The sequence below is a fragment of the Anopheles nili genome, chromosome X (genome assembly GCF_943737925.1).
Source record: "Anopheles nili chromosome X, idAnoNiliSN_F5_01, whole genome shotgun sequence".
In the NCBI taxonomy this organism is placed as follows: domain Eukaryota; kingdom Metazoa; phylum Arthropoda; class Insecta; order Diptera; family Culicidae; genus Anopheles; species Anopheles nili.
In genome coordinates this window covers 6,612,202-6,629,377 of record NC_071293.1, presented here as the reverse complement: position 1 = coordinate 6,629,377, position 17,176 = coordinate 6,612,202, and the positions used below count along the sequence as shown (strand labels likewise).

General features: G+C 45.4%; 2 protein-coding genes across 2 annotated transcripts; one reads left to right on the top strand and one right to left on the bottom strand.

Annotated features, from left to right (window-relative positions):
• Positions 1 to 146: 146 nt before the first annotated feature.
• Positions 147 to 8,670, bottom strand: LOC128728578 (programmed cell death protein 4). Its single transcript, XM_053822206.1, has 4 exons — positions 7,932 to 8,670; positions 7,482 to 7,864; positions 7,129 to 7,382; positions 147 to 2,270 (listed from the first exon to the last, which is right to left on the bottom strand). The coding sequence occupies exons 1-4, from the start codon at positions 8,668 to 8,670 to the stop codon at positions 2,198 to 2,200; spliced, it is 1,449 nt and encodes a 482-aa protein (XP_053678181.1). The 3' UTR covers positions 147 to 2,197.
• Positions 8,671 to 15,470: 6,800 nt separating this feature from the next.
• On the top strand, positions 15,471 to 17,056 carry LOC128728577 (uncharacterized). The gene is made up of 2 exons (XM_053822205.1): positions 15,471 to 16,391; positions 16,454 to 17,056. Exons 1-2 carry the CDS (start codon positions 15,471 to 15,473, stop codon positions 17,054 to 17,056), a joined length of 1,524 nt encoding a protein of 507 aa, XP_053678180.1.
• The last annotated feature ends 120 nt before the right edge of the window (positions 17,057 to 17,176 follow it).

Here is a 17,176-nt window from a genome sequence, read left to right as displayed (position 1 = left end):
TTGTGTTTTCTCTTGCTTTTTTCTTTCTCAATCAAAAGCTCAAACACAAAACTCCGCGGCTTGCGTGTATGTATATATAGTTCTTGTTTCTTTATTTCACTTTTGCTTGCTTAATGTCTAGTAAGAAGAAACGCTCTTCATCTTAATTTCCCCCCTTCAACGGTTAAATCGTGCTCTTTTGTTTTTTTTTTTTAATTATTTTTCTTTTGCTTAATGCTTCCTGCCCGCCTAGTTAAGCGCACGTCCTGCTTCGTGTAAATGAGGTCAGGGGTTGAGCCAGGAGCGGAACATGAAATGGGGGTGGGCGGTTAGGATATATGTTAGGATATACTCTTACGCTAGATGTACGGCGAAAACACAGTTGTTAACGTAGCTGTTTAAGAGTGCGATTTTATAAAGAGAAAAAGGTCTGCAAACCCCGCTGTGCCTTTTCTTTAACGTGATGCTCCGGCTGTTCTATGTGTGGGTAAGTCACCTGATCAGCACACACTCCAACAGGTGGGTGAAGAGGAGCTTTAGTCCGAAGTACGGGACAGCTAAATGCCGTTTAAGAGGAACCTCATCTGCCTGCAGTGGAAGCTGACGCGAAAATGAGTGCGATGCTCGAATGATGTACGAAAAAGTGAGATGTTCGCGGGACAGGCAAATGACAGAGGTTCTGGATTGGACTACTATGAGGTCAGATGCTTTATGGCAGGTCGCGGAAGTCCGGTAATCTTGCGTTACTATTTATCTGACAAGAGCGAAAAGAACTACCTCCACAAACCGCTTGTTGCATTGTGGGTCTAGAGTTAGAGAATTGTTGCAAAAAATGTTCACGGACCGCCGGTTCAATATAACTGCGCAAGTTTATATGCCTGAGAGTGTATGTGGGGGGGGGGCCCTTTTCCACTACATCTAAATCCGTTAAATGCACTATCTTTCCAAACACCCAAGGGTTGTGTGAATCCTTTTTCTACTCCCCCCATCGTCCTCGCTTACAACTGGCGACCAAAAAAAGAAGCTTAGCAATCTTGGCGGCACGTGTCTTGCGTCGGTTAATTCACGCGCAAGCAGGAAAGGAACAAATGACTTAATATAAAACAGAAAAAAAACGACTTGTTAATAACTAAATGACCGTGCGCGCGCGCGTGTGTGTGTGTCTCTCGTACACCTTTTTGCTCTTCGCTGAAAACGCTACAGTTCGTTTAAGAAATGAAATGCAAATACAAATTCTGCCCTCTTTTTCGTTCTATCGCTCGCGCGTCTCCCCCCCTCTGGGCTAAAGGAAGGTGTTCCTTTGTCTCTTACATAACTCGCATTAAACGCGGTGAAGGATGGGGGGATAGATGGGTGGGTGAGAGTGGCATGCGGAAGATAACCCACAAAAGTCGCCCGTTCCCGTCCAGTAAATGTTGCATATTTATATGTATATATTTTATGTTTCTTATGCGCCGCAATGTACTCAGGTGACTTCGAAATGCACCGTGAGAGAAGAAGCTGGTGCTGCTGTATGTCTGTATGTGTGTGTGTATGTGTGATTGCTGCTGCACACTAAAATTTAGCAGAGCGCGATGGGGAAGGATGAACGGGTAAATGGCAAAACGTGTAACGCAGACACGCAACATGGGAACTCGTCCATTCTCCCACACCCTCTCAATTTTTCGTCCTCGCTGTCCACTGTCCTATCCTTCGTCCTTCCAAACCAGCCGAGGGTAATCTAAGCCAAACTATCTGCCTTTTTATCTCGTTTTCGTCCTCGCAGCTTCCACAGCACCACTAAGAATTTGTCTGGAACCCTTACATGCCTTGAGAACACCCGCTGTCGTGGTTTTCAGAGCTACCCAGCTTCACACAAAACGCGCTTGAAGTGACAAACTAAAAAAGAGGGATAGTATCAGGACCTCGCCCCGTCCCTAAACCGGTGGTCAGTCCCTTGGCACATTGGCCACAGCAATTGCTCGCACGCAGCTAATTAAATCTCTTCATTATCGATAAAAGCGGTGGGGGAGAGCACGGCGGCGATTTTAAAAATTATGAAGAATTAAAGGAGAGAGAGAAAAAAAACTGACATATTCGCGCGCTTCCGGGATCGACTTCCGCGGCTGCTCCCAAACAAAAAAAAACCATAAATGTTAATGCACGGCCGGAGCTGATGTTCGTAGCGGCCGTGTGTCCTTCTGCGCCAGGTTAGGTGATGAATGGCGAGCGAACGTTTTTACATGTCACGGCGGAAATTGACCTGCTTGATCAGGCCACCGTCGCCCTCGGAAACGAAACGCTTGCGTCCACTAAAAAGAAACAGAAAAAGGGTGAAATAAGCACATTAGTATGAGCAATCAATTCTATTAGTATGAGCAATTAAGTCTATTAATGTGGCGAATATTGTGACATATTCTTTCTTGTGACATATTTCTGATCGGCCGCAGGTGAGTGTGCCAGAAAAGCAGCCACCGACTGAACTGCCTCGAATAACGCTGTTTCTTTTCGACGATTTGTTTCTTATGGCAAAGGTTTTAAACTGCTCGATTTGGGGCATCTCCCGGAACGTCTTTATCTATCGCCTACCGTGTCGCTTGACAGGGAAATGAAGGCCAACAATGCGCTATCTATCACGTGTAGTGATACGAACTTTTGGGGTGTTCTCGTCAGTTTATAGACGTGAGACACAAATAAGTGTACAACGTTTCAAGCGACTAAAGAATTTCAAGGACCACATTACCCAACGCATCCTCGATTAACGTGAGGCAAGCAACTTCAACGAACGGTTGATCGATTACAAAAAGGGACTCGTCCAACTGTCGTCAAGATTTTCACCTTTTTCCCGGTTTTGAAGGCATGGAAATCCGAATTTCATCCGCTTTGAATACGGCTTTCGTGTTTCAGGAGCTCTTCAACCCTCAAAAAGCACGGGGAGACTTTTGTGACACACATTTTTCTCCCCCCAAAAAAAGCTGTAATAATATAAGTCAATGAGACTGGAGACATTTTTTTTTCAAGCACCACCACTTCACACGATTGGACGGGCAACCTGTGGACATTTACTGGAAATAAAGCGAGCTTGCAAAAGCAGCAAAATGCTTCATTTTTCGGCAGCATCCGCGTGTCTTTCGGCTTCCAAGAAATGCTTTAACGATTCAATGCTCCATTCAACCGTGTTATTCCTTCAAACAGCAACATCCTGAGAATGCCTGTTATTTGCTGAAAAATCGCATCCCTGCCTTTTGGGCTTGTTTTAAGCGTTTAGCAGGGCTGTTATCGGCTCGATGCGTTGGTATATTGCGTCGCAGCTGAATCAGCATTTTCACTTCTTTAACGCTTGTCTCTGCCTCTCTTTCCTTCCGTTTTCTTGCTGGCTTTGGCTCGCACAAGCGGCCCTTTCTTTTTGCCCTTCTAAACACGACTCTCCTCTTTCTGCCGGTTTCATCAGGTTTGGGGGGAAGCAAAAAAAAAAAGGAAACAGGTTTTGGAGACCAGAAACGGAGCGCTTATGCAAGCGGGGTGATGGGTGTGCGGAGGCAGGGAATGCATCTCGCGGGGGCCGCGGTTTTGGCCCATTTTCTGCGCGCCGGCAAAAGTGGATGGGTTTTCCCTGGCCGTTACACGAGAGATTCCAAAACATCCGGTTTTATTTCGAAGGGTTCGTGTTTCGCTTCGATACCGGCGTTCCCTTCTACGCTGGCAATCGTTCTGTCTCTCTCTATCTCTCACTCTCACTCTCTCTGTCCCGCACAAGGCACGCACTTAGCGTGCTAAAAAGGGCACACATTTTCCGTTTTCGATCCCCCCTGGACAGCGTGCCGGGTTTATGCGTGTGTATATGTGTGTGGCAGCGGGAATGAAATAGGGCATGAGCGAAAGAGGCCGATTATTCCAAGGGCAGGCTGACCTTGAAATGCAACACCAGGAAAGGGCAACTTTTGGGTGCGTTTGCGGCGCATGTTTTTCGACCCGTTCGGCTCATTCTTTCTCTCTTTCGCTTGTTTTATACGCCACAACCGAGAGTGGTGTGTGGGTGAAGTTGTTGTGGGTTTGAACAACGCAACACACACAAAAAAAAAGCGAAAAAAAGGTTAACTCCAACTCCGTCGTGATGAAGCCTGAGCTCACGCACGTACGCATTTTCATCACCAGCGCATGCGGGGAAAAGCGAGAGAATGGGGAGGTGGGGATGTGGGGGGGAGAACACACAATAACAATAACAAAACAACCCCCCTCCGGGTGGTGAAAAAGGACGGAAAGGAGGGGGGGGGGGCTCGCAGGACGAAGGGAGTGGAGCCACAACGCGCAGGTGCTGTGTGGCCGGTTCCGTCAAAACGGATCGAATGACAACCCACACACACTTAAAAGGTTGTTTTCGTACCGCATACACCGGGGTACGAGGAAGAAAAAAAAATACCGTATCGATAAATGCAAGGGAGTGTTTTGAATTTGGTATGTTCAAAAACAAACTTTATGAGCTGATAAATGTACGCCATTCGCGATGAAGGCAAAAAAGAAACCAATGCGGAAAAAAGGAAAAGCAAATTCCATGTTTCTACTCCGAAGGTACCAAAAATCGCCTTCTCTAGGGTAAATAATGCGGCCCTTCTTCAATTTGTAGGCAAAAAAAAAAACAAAAACCTCAACCACAAAAAGTCAACAAAGTCGACATTGAGCCGTTAGCGCCTTTGACAGTTGTTTGTTTACGTTGTGCAAACCGCTCGATTCGAGGCAATGTTTATCTGCGTCTCAGAGTGCGCGAATAAACAGAGAACGGAGAACTGCTCCAGAGCACAAACCGATTTCGTAATCCCAACGTGCGGGTTAATCTAATCATCATTTGACCGGTGGGTGATTCCAACTGCAAGCGTGTGTGGTTGACGAGTCGAAAAAAGAGGCTAGAGATGGAAGGAAATAGAAGACGAAACGAGGCAAACTGGAAGCGGGAATCCAGAACCGGATTGAACGAGAAATTCGAAATCTCACCACCAGATAAAGCCGCAATAACCAACGTTGGCCACCAACCGTTGCCGGTTCCGTTTTTATGGCTCGCTTTTACGAAACGAAACGAAACACGCCACAACACAAACACCCCGGCGCACGATGGTACCGCGGTGTGCGTGAGGGCAACTTTGTTGTTGCTGCCACGATGAGGCGATGAGGGTGCAGAGAAGCTGTGGAAAGGGTGAAATTTGTTTTGATTTTGCACAGCCAGCGAAACCGCACTGGGAGGGAGGAATCATTCATATACCGCCCTTAACAAAAACAAAAAGCCCTTAATAGATTGTTCACGTGTTCCCCGGGAGATGTGGAGGGGTGAATCTGGGGCCCTTTTTCACGTTCGTTGGAAAATCACACGCAACGTTTTCCCGGGGCGCGACTCCAAGGACTTGTGAATCATCTATTTCTGGACTTTCTCCCGGGGCAGTGAGGCGACTCTGTTGGAATGCATTCTCTACGGAATGAGAGCTGCTTTTTGCTCTGGACGGGTGTTTTGCGGATGCCGATGGTTGGTTTAGGGAGTGAGGGAAAAAAAAGCAACGGAATTTTATTGTTTTTTTTGCATGTGTTTCAGAACATTCAGAACATATAGCGAAGAATAGGTAAACAAATTCACCCACTTTCGATACACCAAAGGAAGGAAATCAACAAACAGACAGAGTATTGTCTATTTAAAAAGTATTTCATATTATTTGGTGGTTGCTTATTTGTGTAAGTAAACCTCTTATTTATGATATAACCATTTTAGATCTATCCAATAAAAAAAATCGACGAATTCAGCACAACAGTAAGAAGTAAACTTAAGCCCTACAAAATTATATCTCAATTGATATGAGCATGAGCTCAACAAATCGTTTAATGAACAATACCGGCACAATTCCAATCAAAATGCCGGCATTGTTTTTCAAAACAAATACATCTCAGGCGTGTTTTCACACAATCATGAACAAATAAGGGATTCTTATACGGGTTTCTATACATTCACTGTTTCTAATACACGCCTCTCCAAAGGCGAGGACTTTTCTAGGATTTTTCTTCGCCAATGCTAGGCATTTTCTCGAAAGACATTTGCAATCTGGACATTTGTAACCCGCCGTTTCATCCCCTGCACCCTCCGCGCTTTGTGTCCTGCGAACTCCTTCTCCCCCTTCCCTTCCAGTGGGTGGGTGGGGAGTGGCGATTATTGCGCCTCTTTGTCCCAATTATCGTCGCGTGTCAGTTGACCTTCAACGAAAGAGCCGGCTCTTTGCCGGGTTTGGCAGTAGCGAGCAAGGAGGAAGAAGAGGTGTGTGTGTGTGTGTGTGTGTGTGTAGTAACACACACACTTCCGCCCGCTCGCCGCTAGGGTGTGACCTTGGGCGAGAATTTCCGTGTATGAACGCAAGGCCAACAATTGCGCCGCACCGATATCACCCGCTTTAGGGGACTGAATTGGGCAACCATAAAAATGGATTCGCTTCTCGGTGATCAGGGGGCGGGGACGGAGGAGAGGAGGAGCCCCAGGGAGGGTTTGCGAGAGTCAAAACAAAAACACACCCCAACGCACACCGGAAACGCAAAGAAGCAACCCCCCGAAAACGCTGAGTGCGTGTGCGAGAGCGAGACAGACGACGTGGTGTGTTTCGCAAAAACATGAACAAACCTGAGCCTGAGACTTTGCGCAACCACGTCGTTCACGCTGCATGTGTGCGTACCCTTCGGTTGGCCCGCTTGCCTTCGTAGTGGTGTGCTTTCGCCGAAACCTCGAACCGGGACATGAAATTGCGACGCAAAAAGTCACCCCCGGAGCCTGGCCGTGTTGTAAACATTGTGTGACACCATCACCCCCCCCCCCTCTTCCCTCCCCCTTCTCCACCCCACCACACCACCCAACCAACCAGAGCCATCTCTAGCTCCCATTACATCATCGTGGCGCCGCCGTGGTCAAACGCGCACACGCACACCACCGTAGCGCTCGTTCGCCGCTTTCGATTTCGTTCGCCCGTGAGCGCGCACGGGTAAAAGGGTGCGGCGAAAAGTGAAAAACAAAAACACACGCACGCGCCCTTCCTCCCTTCGTCGGTTCCTCCTCCCCCTCCCCCTCCCCCCGAGGGTTAGTTGGAAGGAAAACGCCTGAGCAAACGCACGTACGCCACATACACAATCGTCACCCGACAGCAGACTCACCGCGTGGGAATATCCTTAATGAGCGCTTCCCCGAGGAAGGAACCGTTGCGCTGGCAGCGCTGTATGAAGCGATCGAGGATCGAGTACGCAAGCGGGATGTCGAGGACGATGTCCGTCATGTCCTCGTAAACGCGCCGGAAGCCCTGCTCCATCTGTTCCGGCGTCACGATGCAGGTACTGTCGAGCGTACGGAACAGCTCGCAAATGGCCACCTCGGTGGACTCGTTGAACGCCTCCAGTGTCATAATGATTGCCTGCCACAGCGTGGAGGAAAGAGAGAGAGAAGGGAAGGGGGGGGGGGTTAAGAGCCATGATCGGAAAACCGGAACAACACCCCCCGGCACCACGCTTACCTCATAAATCAGTTCGTGATGGAAGTGCGGTACCTCGAGCTCCTTAATGGAGCGCTGGGCCTCGCTGAGATCGCGTGAAAGCAGGTACTCCTGCAGAAGATATGACATCTGCTGGGTGATGGTCTGCACCGGACGTAGCGCCCCACCCACACCCCACACGTTGTCGAGCTGTCCCCAACCGTCGTGCATCGAGAGTAGCGTCGTGGCACGCACCAACGCCGCCTGACCGTGCTGGTCCAGATCCTCCCGGTCCGATTGGTAGGCGTACTTCGGTGGGATGCAATCGTCCGCGACGGCACGTGCGATGAAGTTACCGAGGAGATGGGGCGCTTCCGGTGTGTCCAGCATGATGTCGGGCAGGTTTGCCAGCAACAGATCGAACCCTGGGTTTTAAAGGACAAGATGCGTTACGGAACAATCTGTTTGTTTGCTATCGGAGCACGCACTTACCGGCACAAATGTCATCCCGGGTGACGATGCGCCCGTACAGATCCGAGATGAGAACGGAAGTGAGCTCCCGCTGGGATTGTTTGTGATCAAACGCAACGGCCACGACGGTTTTCGTGACGAGCGGCTTCATGCCGGATGGCAGCAGATCATCGAGGGCGTCTGCCACCTCGTGCGTGTCACCGTGCTCGAAGTACTCGAGAATGATGGCCTCCAGCTTCTTCACCACTTCCGGTTCGGTCAGCTGCGGTACAATTTCCTTCAGCTCGACGTTGTGCGTGCTGTTGTACGCGTCGATATCGAAGTTGGGATCGTTCGGGTCCTCATCCAGCTCATCGTACACCTCCGAGCCGGGCTTACCCCACACGCCCTTCCCACCGGCACCGCCCTTCTTGGGCAGCCCGCGTCCGTAGCCGTTCCGCGAGCGGCGGCTGTTCTTCCACTTCCGGTGCGGGGACACGAAATTCGGCGTACCGGCGACTCCCAGCACACCGTCCTTGCTGTTCGAGCGGGACAGCTTGCGGATGCGCTTCTTCAGCTTGTCATCCAGCGGACCGGAAGGTTTCCGCATCAGTTCTCCGGCGCCCGCAACCGCTCCGGCGGTGCCCTCGCGCACAACCGCTTCACCACCATTCGGTGAGCCGGGTCCACTTCCGTCACTACCGGAAGTGGTGCCATTTACCACCACGGCGACACCGTTCAGCTTCTTTCCATTCTCCACCACAGCCTGTTCCGGATCCATGGTTAGTCGATTATTCCCAACGACCAGCTGTCAAAAGCCACGAAACGGGCACACCTCACTACTACTACTGCTTCTGCTGCTGCTTGATGATAGATTGGACGAGAAAAGAAACGAATATGCACAAACGATCGTGGAAAAGTGCCCTTTCTCAGGATATCCAAAAAAAAAGGGCTCCCCACCACTTACCTGTTGTACGAAGGGCGAGGCACGCCTCTCCTGCTGGCTACCCCTGGCAAGTCCGATGCTCCAGTGCACGCAATTCAACACAAACAAGTGCGCAAAACAAACACACGATTCGGATGAGACGCCGTGCCGGCAAACCGCCGTTTATCACACCTCTGCTTGAGGATCGAGGTTCAATCACAAAATGTCTGCGCGCTTACGGGCACTGATAGTGAGTATGGTACCCCGCGAGCTTTCGGTGTGTATTTGTGGTGGTTGATACGAAGCCGAGAGATCACAAGAAGTGGGCTTTCTTTCTATCGCAAGCTCAAGGCGCACATTTAACCGCTCCCGTGGTTGATCTCCCGGGGGTTGATCGTGATGTGATAATTTGCGTGGTGTGGCGGAATTTCACCAGCAAAATCCTTTATGTTTGGGATTCCTGCACCCGTACAGGTTCCTGCAAGAACGCACCCGCACGAAACACTCGCACACCGATCCGTTCAGCGTCGGCTCAGGTTTAGGTATGTGCGCTCGTCCGCACGCTTGTACGGTGAAGGCACACTTGCGAAGAGTTCGAACTGCGTAATAGATTGTTGCAGCGCTCGGGCATCCAGCGCTTGCTGCGGATTGGTTGCTCCACCAGCGCGCGACGCACCGTGCACGCACACACTCGCACGCCCGTTACTAGGGAACCCGCCCGGCTGAGATGGAAGCACACGCACGGGCCGTCTCGCTTCGACCCGCTCGGGGGGTAGAGCACGTCTCTCACTCGCACACCCAGGCCCAGATGGAGTCAATTTTCGATCGCTTGGACCACACGGCTCGCGGGCGGAAACGAGGATTTTGTTCTGAGAAAATGCCGATAAAACGCACAACACGATGCTGGTGGAGCTCGCTACAAATGTACGGCGAACAAAAGAGGCCCTGGGTTTCGTTTTGAGGCTCGCTTTTGCTGCACACAACGCGCGGTGGGAGGTTATGGCACGAAATGCCGGCTAGCAGCCCGCACACTAGCGCGTTTTGCTTGAGAGTTCGAAAGGAAACACACGCCGGTACCGTGTTTTAACCTGGCTCACCTGGCACACCTCGCACAGCTATCAATATCGCACTCGAAATGGCACTTACAGTTCGGAGAACAATACTAGAAATTAGAATTCATTAGCAGATGCCTTATTTTTCACACAGGAAATGATTCGCAGCACACACTGACAGATCCGTTACCGTCGACAGTTGATGAGAGAATGAACGACAAATGCCGGGCAGCTGCGATTTGCAAGCGTGCTATCTAACGTTTGAAAATGCGGAGCCGGATGGACCCTGACAGAACCCTGAGCGTTTCGATTACCAGACGTTTGACATGACGCAATGGATGTATTTCAATCGCAATTTAAAAAATAGCACCAAATAGTACAGGAAATGCAGATTTTAAAGCAATATAAAAAGGTACATAAGTTTTACATTTAATTATTTCAAATAGATAAACTTTAAAAACTAAAGTCTCATGATGTATGCATACATTAGCGAAAATTTGGTTAAACTTTCTAGATGAAATTAGACGATTAAGTTTATTTCAAGATGTATTGGAATAAAATTTCTAGCCCACCCCAAAAATATTGCATTGTAAAAACATTGCACTTTTATTCCTTAGCAAAATATTTCTACCTGAACCGTTACCTTGCAAAACAAAATAGCTCGAACTGTAGTTTGTAAAACTGTATGGTTTATTTGGAAGGCAAATTTCAAAAACGGATTAAAAACATACATGTATTGTTTTCTAGCATTATTTTTTATATTTACATTTGTTCCTCTTATATTTTATAAAGCGAAACACGTGTTCATAACTTATTTACACAATAGTAGTTCACAACGAAGTACATGGTACCATTTTATTTCTTTATGCATTGTTGCTACTTTTGCTGCAATTTGAACCAAAAGATCGTTTCTAAATCATCTAATGAGGATTGATTTTCTTCTTTTTACACGCTGGATGTACTGGTTTGGATGATCCAGAACAATCTAGAATTGAATTTTGTTGTGTGGAAGAATTATAAGTAAAACGAATGGTGCAGAATACTCCAGAATAAAATGACGTTAACTATCATAACAAAAGTTTAAATCGAGAGTTCTAGAATATGGTGTTGTTCTTTCACGGCAGCGTAAAACTGGAGCATATGGTCCTTTTTTTCCCTGCAGATACATTTGGTGATGAAATGAATATAATGGATGTTAAATGAAATTATTTTTATCACGATTTTCCAGTATTTGTACGGATGGTACCCCAGTGCAGTGAAAGTAATACTGCATTTTGAATAAAAATTTATATATTGCATTTCAAAATTTTAAAAGGTGCTGCTAATAATCATAATAAATTGTATGAGATAAACTGTAAATTTAAAATAGAAAAGACATATAAGGAAAAGCGCACCAAGAAGCAATGTTCAATAAACCACTGCTGCATGAAACGAAGCATAAACTTTGTCACAGCCCTGATGATGAAATATTATGTAAAGGAAGAGAGAGTCACTATGAGCCACACAAGTTCATAAAACATTATTCATCAATAAAATGAAATTATACGATATTGTAAAAATTCATAAAAAAGTTCAAATAATCAAACGTCAATCGAAATTCTCATAACTTCTATTTTTCTAATTGTTTTTAAAAATAGTTTATGAAAAACTTTGATTCTTATGAAATATGCCCATTAAACTTATCCAGTGTGCATTTGACAAGGGTAAAATTAACTCTTCTTTGCATGATTTTAAATCATGTTCCTTTCTTCCAGTCCCATCAAAAAGCGGAATGACTAATTCTAGGCCTGGTAATTCACTTTTGCGCGTTTTGCTGTACGCAATAGTTGCTTAAAGAGTTGCCAGCAACAACAAATTTACAGTGCAAGGGTTCTGAGTACCTTTTTTTGTTAACTTAATATTATGATGGAAATTTCCATCACCATGCAAAGAAGGGTTAATCATCAAGGCGATTTTTGAAAATGTATAAGATATATCTTTAACTGAATAGTTCGAAATTTTGAGGACTCAGCTGAAGTAGAAATTGGCCATAAGAATGGAATAACCATATGTAATTAGCTAGAACATTTACTGTTCTCGTCGGTTCAATTCATTCTCTAAGTCGCTCAGATTTAACTATTCATACCAAATGTTAAACGATGTTTCAACGGTTGGACCATTCAGTTATATATCAGCAAAACAAAATGCTTTTTTAGCTATCCACTATATATAATTAAATATATTATGCCAATGCTAGAGCATGCTCTAGAGCTTTTATTTCCAATTGTTCTTGGCTTATTTTTTTTAATACTTGCAATAACTGCAACCACTGTTTGCCTGGTTGCAGTAATTGCAAGTGTTTTTGGCTATTGTTAGCCGATACGTTTCCGTTTACTCCATCGTGTGTAATGTAATACTTATTAAACTGTCTGTATCGGGTTTCTACTTGGCAGTGATAAGAATTTATATTTATGCGATAGTCATCTGTTTTTATGCTATGCAATCTTTTGTATCGCCAAGATGCAGTGAATGTATTTTTCGGATCGCGCAATGAACTTCAATCATAGTGAGTGAAAGGAATTTTATGAACTTAAGTTATGCTTTGATTGATTGATTTTCTCCTGATGAAACGCTTTTACTATAAATTGCGATTAGAAAGTGTATTTTCACATCTGCCCTCAGTTAGCTGGAACTGCATGACAATCAGTATCTGAAACCGTATCCGTTGTGATTATAAATTTCTTTTGAAAGTATGGGTACATCAATATTGTTATTGAAAATATTGTTCGAAATAATAAATTTTCATTCAATTTTCAATGCTGTGCTGTTACGAGAATTGATCTAGAACCTTTAGAAGGACCTCTATTGCTACTCAATATGCCGGTGGAGAATCTAATTCAATCATCACAATCACAATTGGGACTAGAGCGTTTCACAATTTCTTTATTACATCATAAAGATTTTTTAGCATAAATAGGAAATAAACAATTTTAAACATTTTTTATTCATTCATTGAGATTTGGATAACTTGAAGAATTTTCAGGTTTTTTCAGTTTGTTATTGCCCATAGAAATGTATTTATATAAAAGTTCAAACTTATGTTTTATGCTTATTATATTGTTTTATTCTATTAATGATATGTGATGTATTCTATAGATCATAAGATGATTTAATATGTTCGCTTTACAATACAAAATACTACTCAAATATAAAATTGAAGCATGGGTGCAGAACCGACCAAATATGCGTTTTTTGACGGGCTGTTCAAGTTTCAGAGCTTTTTCAAGCTTCAGCTTGATTAAATCAGCTTTAATTATACTACAAACTTTTGAAAATATTTCGTTCGATTTAGCTCGTTCGTCAATGAGTTAATATGTCAGAAAAAAATGTTTACTATACCATCAGTTTTTAGTATACGTTTGTCATCTGTTTTACAATCCAATGCTTGGTATCGATTTCATTCCTTGAACGATTTGAGCACCTAGCTGATTTTCTACGACATTTCTTTGCAAACCATGTAATACCACATGATACCATAAGAAGTGTGCTTGTTTTTTATTTAAAGAATCCTAAAAAAATTAAAACAAATGAAGCATCAAATGATTTTTGAACACTTAATTTAGTGTAAATTTATTATGGTTACCAATATTTGATTATAAAGTATTCTTAAACATCCGTTTTACTGTTATTTCTTCCGCACATAAAAAAAATCAATTCATTAATGATGAATCATCCGATTTAGTATGTAATCACGTTGAGGGTGTTAAGCGAAAGTTAGTTCTTGTACTTAGTTTTGAACTTTTACTATGTATTTCAGTTGTGAACATTAGAATAATTTTAAATTAGTGACACAAACAAATAAATAAAAATATATAGAATATCTATATTAGTGTAAAACTATCACACCTTCATACGTTAGACCACGGTTTTCAACACGATGATCTTCTGTTTACATCAAGGTTGGATGGAATAATGTATCGGATATTATTAAGCACTATCGATAGGATAGATAGAGAAAAAAGCTTTAAGAGACAGGAAAAACAGGAGTGGGTTAAATGCGTTAAATTGAAGATGGTAATGTAAAAGTGGAAAGATCATTTGAAAGTAATTAATGGAAGGGGATTTTTAATAGTACAGATAGTATATGTGTTAGTACGATAGAAAAAAGAGAAAATAGATCCATAAAAAGTGAAAAGGAAAGGATAAGGCATAGCAAATAATTTTTCCGGTTTGATAAGGGAATGAAATGTGGACGAATGAATAGCAATCAGATACTAATGATAATCGGATGGGCAAAGAAAACAAATATAATAATAGTAGTAGAATATAATAATGCTAATCGAACGGTGGAATGAATTTCAACAATATGTGATTTTTTGTGATAAGTACAATCTGTTAAATTTTTTAACAGCTCAAAAAAGAAATAGAAGAGAATGATAGAGCGAGAGAGATAGAGAGAGAGGACGATTTTGAAGTTATACAGTCGAGCGTAATCGTTCAACTCAATCCGTATATTAAAATAGTAATCCATGGTTTGATGAATTCCACAGCCCTAAATTTTATTTCCATGCCACTCATTTCAACCCATTGGTTGGATTTTGAATATGTTTTGAGAATTTTAGAAAATCATATCCGTTTCTGAGGGGCATTGACCTAATTATACAACCGGAAGTAATAAACCAAAGTAACAGGACGCGTATAGTCATACCACACCACCTTGTGTTCTACTGGAGAAGACAGTTTACACTTTTTATGATCGATATCTCTCAGGCATCAAAAATCACTATCTGGCGTGTTATTTATAGAATCTTTCGACCCCGGGACAACGTGAAAAGAACCTCTTATCAACCCGCTGAGATAAAGATCGCCATTTTACGGTTGTGATAAAATGAGGTTATGGATAAAACAACGCGTGCCGATTTCACTTGTTGGTGCGTACAAAATTGTCTGCGAATGTGGATCACAACCGTAAGTTTGCAAACCCGCCAGCCAGCTGGTGGTCATGAAAATGTGAGAATGTAAAATGTAAATGATCGATCCGACCGGTGGATCCCTTATGACGGCATCCCTAATCCCTAATCCCATTTAACGCGGCTAAACGTAAGCACAACGTCTCACGATGGCCACCGAACGGGTTGCCGGTCGTAATCGTGGCGTAAATCGATTCAAACCAACCGTGAAGCCATGCGGTGGATGTTGATGGGGACGATTCAACTCAGCAAGAACGTGACAGACGTTCGATACGGGAGTTTGATGCGTCAAAACCAGCCGCATCGTTTCCGTCGCAATGGCGGCATCGGGCATGATTGATAAGATAAATCAGATCCGATGTGATGGCAAATGCCTCTGATACCATTCGACGTCAGGGTTCGCAGTGTGGCCAACAAAACCAACCAGAACAGCATTTTTTTTGTCGCCACCCTCGAGCCGATTTGCGAAAGGAGGTGTGAAATGGGCTTATTGCAGTACCATAAGTCAAGTGATATGGTTCACTGCAGGTCTCGGGCACGGTCTACGGTCAGTACTAGCAGTGGCGTCGTCTAGTACAGTTCGTTCGGTCACGGGTGTTGTTGGGAACCGCTTTCTTTCTGCTGCTATAACGTCAGGCATACCAAGAATACCGAGATGCACAGGAGCACGTCGCATGAGGAGACCGAACAGGCCGATCTGGAGTTGGCAGTAGTGCGTGTGCGCACACTGGAAGAACCTCAATCACCAAGCATCCGGTCGGATGGATCTGAGGGCCGAAAGTCGTCGGTATACGTGTACGGAGATGGCCATTTTAACATCACCCTCAAACACTACGACAGCATCGTGAGCGAAGTGAAATGTCCGGGATGTGCGGAACCTATGGATGGCCCTATCACGATGTGTAACACCGGTCATAGTACGTGCGCCCTCTGCCGTGCCAAGCTCGCGTCATGTCCACTGTGTGGTGATCGCTTGACAGATCTAAGGAACTACACGCTCGAGGCGATCGTCGCGAAGGTGCAGTTCCCATGCAAGAACGCTGGCAAGGGTTGTGCGGTGCGATTGCCTCTACAGCTGCTGCGTTGGCACCGGGAACGTTGCGACTACAAACTGATCCAGTGCTTTATGGGCAAGGTTTGGGGTGCTTGTGGATGGCAAGGGTGTGAGCGAGACTGGATGGCGCATTGTCTGGAGACACACGCCGATCACGTGTACTCGGACCCGCAGGTGACACTGCGGTGGGACTACGGCACTGACGTAATCCAGCGGACATCCGAGCTGCAGCTGGTGGTGGCGTACCATCTGCTGCGAGTGTTTGACGAATCGTTCAACCTCTACCAGGTGTACGACCAGGATAGCCGTACTGTGGTGTGGACGATGATCTGTGCCACCAAGGAATCGAAGGTGAGTGCACGGTTCACGTTTGAGCTGGAGTTATTCTCGCCGGTGGACAATTGGAAACTGCTGGTGCAGCGTTTTCCCTGCCATTCCGAGCTCGATCCGGAGTTCCTGCATGACGGACATTGCGCTAAGATCAACCTTGCTGACGTGCAGCGTTTCATGACTGAGGATAAGGTACGTTGGGTACGATTCCGCACAGGTACTAGCCTCCAAAGTACACTCTGCCTTTCTCGCAGGTCCTCCACTACCGGGTGCGTGTTCTCGAGGTCGGCCCATCACGCTGTCAAAGCCTTGCAAAGCTGAGCACCACCGATGGCGTCCCCAGTGCCATCACGGAAGCCCCATCACACTTACCAACCGACTACAACTGCAAGCACATCGAACACGTCAACATGAAAGCGGTACCAGAGGGCAACATTATCTGTCGCAAACAGCAGAACTCCAGCGCATCTGCTGACAACGATAACGACGACGTATTCTTGCCGTACATAGACGCTAGCGTAGATGCCAATCTGCCGCAGTCTCGAAAGAGTACACCGGCTCGGTCGGTCAGTATTAGTAAGCCCACAACAGAGACATGTGATGGTGTTCAGGAGGCGGTAGAGCTACAACCGATTCAGAAACTTGTCAGAGTGCGAGTTGCGGAGCGAGAAGAACCTGTTAAGATGCAAGCCCAGTATGTTTCGCGAAAAACACCGGTCAGTGGAAATGGTGATGTCAATCGGCAGGTGTCTACCGAGAGCCTCGCCAAACCTGCGAAGGGATCTGGCCTGTCGAAGTTCTACAATATCACTATGTACAAGGCAGCCAAGTTTCTTGACAAGAAAAGTATTAAGTGATCTCCCGCGAAATCCCCTCGCAGTTAGCACTGACGGTAGCGCGTTTTATGCTGCTCTTCTTCTTTCTGCTGTATTTTACTTTCTGCTACATTATATACTAGTACCTTCTGTAGGACTGCT

Excerpts from the sequence above, each read along its gene's own strand:
- LOC128728578 (XM_053822206.1), bottom strand. The coding sequence starts at position 8,670 with ATGGATCCGGAACAGGCTGTGGTGGAGAATGGAAAGAAGCTGAACGGT. Across the intron at positions 7,865-7,931 it reads CCGGGATGACATTTGTGCCG|GGTTCGATCTGTTGCTGGCA; the intron begins GTAAGTGCGTGC and ends TTTAAAACCCAG. Across the intron at positions 7,383-7,481 it reads ATCACGAACTGATTTATGAG|GCAATCATTATGACACTGGA; the intron begins GTAAGCGTGGTG and ends ACGCTGTGGCAG.
- LOC128728577 (XM_053822205.1), top strand. The coding sequence starts at position 15,471 with ATGCACAGGAGCACGTCGCATGAGGAGACCGAACAGGCCGATCTGGAG. Across the intron at positions 16,392-16,453 it reads GTTTCATGACTGAGGATAAG|GTCCTCCACTACCGGGTGCG; the intron begins GTACGTTGGGTA and ends CCTTTCTCGCAG.